At 37.8% G+C, this 9,710-nt stretch overlaps 1 protein-coding gene across 1 annotated transcript; it reads left to right on the top strand.

The window, feature by feature from the left end:
- Positions 1 to 8,154: 8,154 nt before the first annotated feature.
- On the top strand, positions 8,155 to 8,859 carry LOC105306492 (hepatoma-derived growth factor-like protein 1). Its single transcript, XM_011381536.1, has one exon. The coding sequence runs from the start codon at positions 8,155 to 8,157 to the stop codon at positions 8,857 to 8,859; it is 705 nt and encodes a 234-aa protein (XP_011379838.1).
- Positions 8,860 to 9,710: the final 851 nt, after the last annotated feature.

Raw genomic sequence — 9,710 nt, 5'->3', positions numbered from 1 at the left:
GTGAATGAATGTAATAAACTAATTGTAAAAAATAACTATTATGAAAATTTTAAACTAAAATTTTAGACAAGTAGGTAACAATTAGAGCTGTTTAAAACATGATGAATTCTTTATATTTTGTTAGAAAAATGTATAGTTATGTATGGTAAATAATAATTGCTGAAAAAGAGAGTTACCAAACCAGCAAAAGGGAACTAGCAAAAGGGAAAAGTAATAATGATGATGATGATGGCGATGATGATGATGATGATGACAATGATTATGATACTATCAATCCACAGGAAGGTAGAAAAAGAGGGAGAATTAGCCTATGAGAGCATGGTAAATTAAAAACACAAAACGAGATGAAGATATAGAATTCATCATAGAATGTTACAAAGATTAAATTCTTTTAAGAAAATATGATTGAAAGCAATCTACCTGTATGTTAGTGTCAAGGCACAATTAAACAAAATGGCATAGAAAAGTTAAAATTAAAGTACAACACTTAAATGCTAATTTTAAAAAGCTGCTGCATATACTAATATCAAACAAAGTAAAATTTAAAGCAAAAGTTTTCAATAGGACAATTATTTCATTCTAATAAAATAAAGATTCTAATAGGAGCAAAACAATATAAAAATAAAGAATATATGTGTACTTAATGGAGCTTTGAAATACACAAAGCAGAAGCAAACCAAATTTAAAGGAAATTGACAAATCTAGAAATACCATGGAAAGTCTTAACATATTTTTGTTATAAATATTTAGATAAAACAGGCAAAATATTAGCAAGTATATGGAAATATTGAACTAAACAATAAGCTTGCTCATTTATATAATGTATATGTAAAAATAATGTATAACATAAAACAGATCACACAACAGATCACAAATAATATTTCAAAATATATCAAAGAATTGATGTAACACAGTTTGACCGTTGGTTCAAATATTGTATACTTAATATTGTCTTTCCCACAGAACTAGGTCTCTACTGGACACATAGTAAGCACTTAGACGTTGGATAATCTGAAATGGTATCCTAAAAGGTTCATTTTATTCTAGATTTCAATTTTGCTGTTTTCTATATATGCAGCTTAAAAATTCCCTGTCAACTCATAAGAGTCTTACAAACAGCAGAAAAACGCAATTAGTCTTCCACAGTATAAAAAAGCCACATACTTTCATTCTTTTATTTTTTTCAGTTATATTGAAAATTTCTGAAGCAACTAAAATTAGTAAAGACAAAATAACTCAATTATTTCAAAATTATAATTGATTAAGGTGTTCTTAATTATTAATGTTAAATTGTTCAATTTAATATTTAAGCATTTTGTATTCATTTCTTCAATAAAAAGTTTGCTATTATTAAAAGAGAAAAAGCTTGGTTAGTCATCACAAAACAAGATGGTAGCTGGTAAACGTTTCAGAATATATGCCCTTTGAAGACTTTAAAATAATTCTTATGTGATTATAGTTTACCAGTGTAAATATTCTAGGAGAAAAAGAAAGGTCGGCCATTTTGAAAAGAAATATTCTATCTATAATATTTACATTGGAGAGATATCATATCTATACCAACATTACTTGATGTGTGATTAACATTATTTTACCTTTACAAATATCTGCCAATCATAGATTCTCAGCATAATTATTGTCCTACTTAGATACTTTTTATTGTAAGAATCAGGCTCGGTAAGCCACTGCTAAGAATAAATCTGCACTTTCACTTCTCCTTTCCTAAACTCCATCATCAAAGGTATGTACACATTTGACCTACTATTTTTAATGGAATGTTTCTAATGTAAGGGCGCATGTGAACTGAACTCAAAATTGTAACTGGAAAAACCTTGCAACTGAATCTGCTCTAGGGAATGACAGTTTTCTCCATTCCACTTTTGTGATCCTTCTAGTGACTTATTGCTCATGACATTTCTTTCTCAGTATCTGCTTCATTTTTCTGTCTGCATTTTCTCTTAACCAACTTCTCTAGTTTGTTATGGGTTGTATTTCCTCAATGACTGCTCTCACAATGAATAAGTGGGCAGATCAAAAAAAAAAAAGAGAGAGAGAGAGAAAGACAGGGGACATTATAGCAAAGTATTTTGTGAATTAATTGAGAAAATAGATATAAAGTACTTATATCAGTGTGTGGCATATAAGTATTCAAAAACTGGTAGTTAAACACTAGCAGCTCTACTGGAATTTAACTTACTATAAATATATTCTCTTTATGGTTATACGTTGACGAGAAGAATAGAGTATGGGCTTTTGTTGTGTCTGATTTTATCATTTATTTATTTATTTATTTTTCAAAAGGAAAGTTTATTAGAAAAGGGATAACACGCCACAGTGTGTGGCCTCCTCTCAGTGGCAGAGAGTGAGAGGAAACTGTTATGTCTAATTTTAAAAAGCAAAGATAATAAAATTATATCCTGAGTGTTTTATTTAAGTATTTCAATTTTGCAAATATCCCAAAATGCTATATTTTGTCTAAGAAAAATTTTTTCACTGTGAAGGATGACCAAAGAGAAAAGTGATAATATTTGTTCTAAGAGTTATCATTCGTGTTATATATTTACTGTGGCATTTAAAAGCGTGTTTTCATCACCAACTCCATTTTAAAAATGAACAAACTCTAAAAGAGAGAGAGACATTGTTTGTTGAAGATTTCACTGAGCTCAAATACTGGTTTCCGAAAGTTTTGTTGAATTTCTACTGCTCCGATTTTCTTTTACTTGATCTCTAGTGCATGCTTCATGAGTGTTTGAATTTATATAAAACATTAAACTCCCTAGAATACTTATTTATTTCAACACATAATATACATGTTCCCTAGTATAGAAAAACCTAATCTGTTCTGAAGGCTAAATATTTATTTTGCAATGTTTAAAAAGATAAAGCCGTTCACTTCCAATAATCCTTTGATGAGAAAGGTAACTACCAGCTCAATACAGATGTCCCTAAACCAAAACTAAATAAAAAATTAAAGAATTTTGTAAAAATTAAACAGGAAATATTTGATTAATTAAAGTTATTGTCCATCTTCAAATACTATTTTCATTAATTCAAAATTATACATTTTGGTTTAAAAATTCTCTCCTTTACATTTTCATGCACATTGTTGATGATTTCCTTAAATAAAAATGTTATAAATTACTTATTCCTAAAGATTAACATTATTTTGAAAGCTAGGAAACTATTGGAAGGAAAAAGAAGACACAATTTAGGTGAAGACTGAGGTTACATTATCAAAAACTTTAGCAAAGGTTTCTGAAAATGAGTCATTGTAATCATTGATGTGACACCTTAATGTAATGGCAGTAAGTACAAAATTGAAATTGCAACACTGAGTTCCATATTTGTTTATAGACATGACTTTGTTGATTGTAGATCTTTCAAAATGTGTTTTCATTGCATGAAGACAATATCCCCTCCAAAAAATAAGAAAAAATATGACTATTTTTTTATTTATAAAAATATAAAATTAAGGGAACATTGGCAAGGAGTCAAGCTAAATTTAGAATCATAAAAAATCTGTGGGACAGGGGAATAAAAAAATAGACAAGAAAAAATATGTAACATATAATACAAATTTTAAAAAAGTGCACTAAAACTAAATAAAGCTAGTACTGGCTATTTTATAGTAATGGCTAATAGAGTAATTGAACACTTAATAAATGCCAGACAACATACTTGACACATTCTGTTTATTTCTAACAACCTTTCTCACAAATGGGAGTGAATATTATTCACATTTTAGATTTAAGGAACTAGGTTTCACATGAGCTAATAAATCACCTACGCAATATATTTTGACCTGTCTTTTCACTTGACTTTATATTGTAAGCTTTTTCCAAGTTACTAAACTGTACTTTAAAAATCTTAAGGACATAGAGTATGGCTATTTAATTATGTAATAATTATGTAAACAGATCATGTTATATACATCTAATCCCCAATTACTGCATACTCGCCAGCAATGATAACTTAATTGTTCAAACGTTGCTAATTATATAGACATCATACAAGATTCAAATTAGAAAAATAATCATATTATTGAAACACATCTTATTTTTAAAATTTATATCCCAGGTTAGTTTTTTAAATCTTTAAGCCCACAGTGAATCAGTATAATGAAATATAATTATCCTTAATCAACCACTTTTATTAATTTAGAGTGGCAATTTTCTTTCCATGGTCACTAAAACAGCAGTTTTCTAAACAAGTCCAATCTCTCCATTTGCCCCATCCTACACACACAACTCCAGAACATTTGGCCAAGGGGGTCCAAACTGCCAGCATACATACATCACTTGGAAAATCTGCACCCTCATCTTTCCCTCCCCAAATCCCATTATCAGAGGCAGATACAAATTTTACTCACTATTCAAACTGATAATGACACAGCTACTTGAGAACATCCCTTAAATGATCCTTTAACTGTGGAACATCCCTAATGATACTGAGCTTATCTCCATCCCCAGCAGCTCCCTTGGATTTCAGAAATCCCTGAGGCTTTAAAGGTTAGGCTAAGTGGACACTGATGAAATGTAAGGGTGACAATGTAGAGAGGTAGCACACCTTTTGTGTTATTTTTTTTAAAGGACAGTAGAGGGATTCTCTACCCATGGTAGAGGGGAGGGCATTTATTTTCTGTATAATTATATCTGCTAGAACATTCTAAAAAAGAAAAGCCTTGGCCCCAAATACCAACCATGTATAAATACTTCTGTTGTATAAACAGAGAGGCAGCTAATACTTTTTAATGAAAACAGAAGTATGCAGAAAACAATTACATTTATTTTCAATGACAGTTTACACCAAACTAATTGAAAGTAAAACTAATTAAACAAGAAAACATCAATTAGGTATCTATTATCTCTCTTGTATACTTATATTGTTTTATTGCCCATATTTCGTAATTGTTGCCAAACAGCTTTTAAATCCTTTCCTTAGTTTTCCAGAGAAGAAACTGAGAAGTGTTTTATGTTTTGGACTCCAAGGTGTTTTGCTAGGTACGCTACTGCTGAAATTAAGCCCTTTTTACAAGCAGGTGTTCTTGGTACATTTGATTTTTAAAACATCCCGATCTATTAGAAATATTTGACTTCATGGAGATCTAGTTCTTGAAAATTAATAATTGTAGTTGCTCATGAGTACTCTGTTTATAGAGTGGCCAAATCTAAACCTAACCATTACCATGAACACCATTTCCCTACTCTCCTCACTGTAAGGGAGACAACAACTTTTAAAACAAGGTGGTTTCAATGGTAAAAGAAGCCAAGATCATGCCATTTAATGGCATCAGTGAGAATGTAGGTAAAAAAGGAATGAGGCATTTGAGTAAGTGGTTGCTAGATCTTGAAATGCTTTCAACTTTTTCTCAACCTTACTCCCATCTTCCCCTTTCTGGAACTAGCTATCTTAGGTGATAAATTTAATTGAAGAACACTGTTTTTAAAAATAATAAGTCACAAAAACTTATATGTTGTTTCATACAGAAGAAGTTGTGCTGGATATGTAATTCTAGATGTAATATGAACTTTGGCTGGTGGAGGACTTATCCTTATTCTTCAATGCCCTTATTCATGACCCTACTCCTTTTGATATCTTTCCACTTCATTTAGCCTAATAATAACAATAGCCTAATCCTATCCATAATGAAATTCTACTTCACTTTTGTTAGTACATGATAAAACATTATACCCATTGTCTGGACTTTTATAGCCACAATCTCATTAATATTTATAATGATCCTGAGATAAATTCTAAGAATTACTTAAACATCTTTAAAATCATGTATCAGAGGTTCAGAAAGATTATAACTACTCCCAGACTTACAAGCTTGGAAAACATGTAAGGAGATGCGAGAATTCTTTCTATTACATTTCATTTCTATTACATCTCCCATAAGCCTGTCTTAAAAACCATACTCTCATTGATTTCTCCTGGAATTTTTTCATATTTATGGAAAAGACACACGATTTAGCACTTGAAGACTAGCTTGCATTACTCTGAAATGAAGTCTCTGGCTCCTTTTACCTCTTAAATCAGATTTTAAACTCTTCAAAGATTAACATCATTTTTGCCAGCTCTTTAATACCATAATGGACAAAGGGTGTAGGTATGAGAATGACACTCCCTTGCCTAATAGAATCTCTATAACTCTCTGCAGATCTAGATCTTCTACTAGATCTTGCTTCTGCTTCCTACTGTATTTTTCAGTTTTTCATAGGTTTTGGTTATTTGCTCTGACTTGCACATCTGGAGTCTAATCCTCATACCTGTTCACCTGCTATGGTTCAACCACCCAATAATAATCTTTGATTATTTGGCCCGTTTGCCTGTAATGACATTTACCTCGAGCCTTAGGTTTTTAAGTTGGTCACACCTTCAGACTGAGCTGATGACATAACTATGTATCCTTTCTGGACATGGGGTTTAGACAGACTTTTTCTTCCTTGACCAACTTTAGTCCATGATCTAGCGTTAGCATAGCATGCTTAGGGCTGAGAAAGCAGACCACATGCAGTAAAACCTCTACTTACAGAAACTCCACATCCCTTCCTACTACGGGCTCCATAGTGACCCATGATTTCCTATTTTCTTCTACAGCCATTAAATACGTCTAGTTTTCTAGCACTTTCCCTAAGAAATTAAGAGGAAGAAATGTGTCAGATTTATCTTTGTAGCAGAATGTCCATTTGTGAAATTGCTGTTGTTACTTAATTGGTAAAACGGTAGGTTATCTGTGGAGAAGATAAGTGTTCCAAGGAAACGGCGTGACAAAAAGCTAAAAGAACTTGTTTAGAATTATCAAATACATCATATTTATTTTGCCTGTTGGGAGAAGTTAACGTCTTTTGCCCAGAACAGGTCTCCACCACCGAGAAGTAAATGGCTGGTCCAACCCAGGAAACCAGAAACACATTTGAGTTATATTGAAACGGGCTAATGGTTCAAATTCTTTACTGGTCATTGTTAGTTACAATAGGAAAGAACATCTGTCTACTTAATACATGATTGATATTGAAAAGTCTTTGGCATAATATCCAAGAGTACTTTTATGATAAATTTGGCTAGGTTTCAGAATGCAAGTTCACAGCTAACTAGCAGGACTCAAAAAAGATGTAGAAAGTTGTATAACAACTGCAGTTACACTGAAACTAATATATACCATTTTAGAATATATTTAACTGGAGAAAAGTCTCTTCTTAAAATAGTCTCTTAGCTGAGATGATGCTTTTTTAGTCTGTAGCCCCCAGGAAGTTCTTTCTAGTTACCAACAGCATATTTGATAAGAGCAGACTTCTATCTAATTCTTAAGCATAATGAGGCCAATTTTCTTTTAGAGGAAGATACTGAGAGCATTTGACATACTCTCTCCAAGTTATTACCATAGAGTCTCATATTTTACAATGTGCAAGAATCACTGAAAGGGTAGAATCACCGAAAGGGTAATATCCTTGTAGAGCATCCAATGTAAATTTCCCATGTAAATCAGGAAATTTCGATATGGCTGGTTTGTCATACTCATGATTCTGCCATATACACTTTGAGACCCCCTCCCCAAAAGTACTACATGTGTAGAATATGGGTCACCAAGAGATGTGCACTCTAGACAACCTAACAATATCGCTGACTCTATCGCTTCACTGTTCTCGAGCCCCACTGCGAGCTCCAGTGTTAGCCCTCAAGGCAATCAAAAAATGGTTGAAACCACTGTCCTAGCCATCTCATCCAGGGCTCCTGAGTCAGGGTTGGAATTTTCTGTAGTGCGTAGACGCGGGCCCACACGGCCACTGCAAGTTATTCTGGGTCCTCTCATTGCCTCATCTCTCCCTTTCTAGGCCACTCTGGCACACAGTCAACTATGCAGTCTGAGTGGCCTCGAGGCTGATCGGCACGCGGCCATGGTCAGCACAACCGCCGAGACACCCAAGCGATTCACGCTAACATTCTAGAAACCACGAGGCTGAGGCAGGGCCAGTGGGCGCTGGGGCTCGGAGAGAACGTCCTCCTCGTACTAGAATCTCAGAGAGCGTTGCCGCTGCGCGTGCGCGCGGGAGCCTCGAGGGGGCGCGCGGCGGGAGCTGAGCGGCTGCCCCACGCGCTTGCGTCGCCGGCGTCTCCTTCCGGCTGCCACCACCGAGGCCGGTCCGCATCGCCATGTCGCATTACTGCCGGCCCAAGTACCAGAGCGGAGACCTGGTGTTCGCCAAGTTAAAGGGCTATGCCCACTGGCCGGCCAGGATTGAGCACATGGCCCAACCCAACAGATACCAAGTGTTCTTCTTTGGGACCCACGAGACTGCTCTCCTGGGTCCCAAACATCTCTTCCCGTACAAGGAGTCCAAGGAGAAGTTCAGTAAGCCCAACAAGAGGAGGGGCTTCAGCGAGGGGCTGTGGGAGATCGAGAACAACCCCACGATCCAGGCCTGCGACTACGGAGTCGCTCGAGAGAAGAGCAGCGCTGAGGGTCCAGCGCTGGGGCCGCAGCCCGAGGCCCCTGAGAGCACCGAGGCCCAGAAGAGCGGCACCCAGGGCGGAGGAGAGCAGGAGGAGCCGGGCGGAGGAGAGCAGGAGGAGCCGGGTGTCGACGAGTCGGCCCAGGAGCAGGACGAGAAGGGACCACTGAAGAGGAGCGCGGAGGACCTGCTGGAGGATGACCCCAAACGCCCCAAGGAGGCCGACCCGGAAGGCGAGGAGGAGGTGGCAGCTGCCAGCGAGGCTGAGAGGCCGGTCCTGGTGGAGGCGTCGGAGCCGGGCCCTGCCTGGGAGCTGCCCCAGGAGGAGCTGGAGCCGCAGAAAGAGGCTGCCAAGGAGGAGGAAGAGGCCGAGGCTCTGGGCGCCGGAGACCACGAGAGCCTGTAATCGCCAAAGTGTCGATAAGAGCCCCTGCCCGTTCCCGCTGCTGCCTGACTGTTAAGGGGAAACTGGCCGTGGCCTATGAACTGGGACCACCTTACCCACCCCCACCCGCTTCCTTCCACCCCTTCCTACACACCCGGCCTTGAGATTGACCTGGATGGGCAGGCCATCTGGCCCTCACCTCTGTCCCCATGCCCTGGGACCTGAGTCAGGGCCTCTGCTCCCTGGAATGAGATGAAGCCATCGTGTCCCTTCTTGCCGAAGTCTTCTGTTGGGGCCTGGACTGGCGGTCCCACTTCCCGACACCTGTCTCCCCGACTCCAGGCATTCTGGATCTCTGCGTTGGAATCAGGGGCAATAGTGGAAGTGGTGAGGATAAAGAGCAGGGGAGACTTCTAGAGGCCTGGAAGGGGCACCCTCCAACTGTGGTGTTGGGGAGGTTGCAGGAGAGTGACATCTTCCCCAGCTTCTGTCCACTCCTCCCATGTCTACTATACCAGCTCGTGAGGGAGGGCCTACCTTCCAAAAATTCTTTTGCAGACCTAGGGAGTTACGACTTGTAGTTTTTCGTCAAATAATTTGGGGCCTTTCAAGTTGTTTGTAAGATCAGAAGGCTTAGCTTTGCCCAGCTTTCTGGATGGGAATGGTGAGGGGCACCCTTTCCCATTTAGATCTCTGGGGCGACGCGGGAGGTTCTGGGACGACCCTTGGCCACCCCTTTCCCTCTCCCCACAGCCTTAAGGCCACCCTACAGTCATATGCATCACCCAGCCTTAAAACATAAGGCACATAGTTTAAGAAACCTTTTAAATAAAAGAAATCTTTATGAAAATTAACTACCTTTGAGTATACCT

Source organism: Pteropus vampyrus, unplaced genomic scaffold (assembly GCF_000151845.1).
Source record: "Pteropus vampyrus isolate Shadow unplaced genomic scaffold, Pvam_2.0 Scaffold440, whole genome shotgun sequence".
NCBI lineage: Eukaryota > Metazoa > Chordata > Mammalia > Chiroptera > Pteropodidae > Pteropus > Pteropus vampyrus.
The sequence above is the reverse complement of the archived record's forward strand: the minus strand, read 5'-3'. Positions and strand labels throughout refer to the sequence as shown.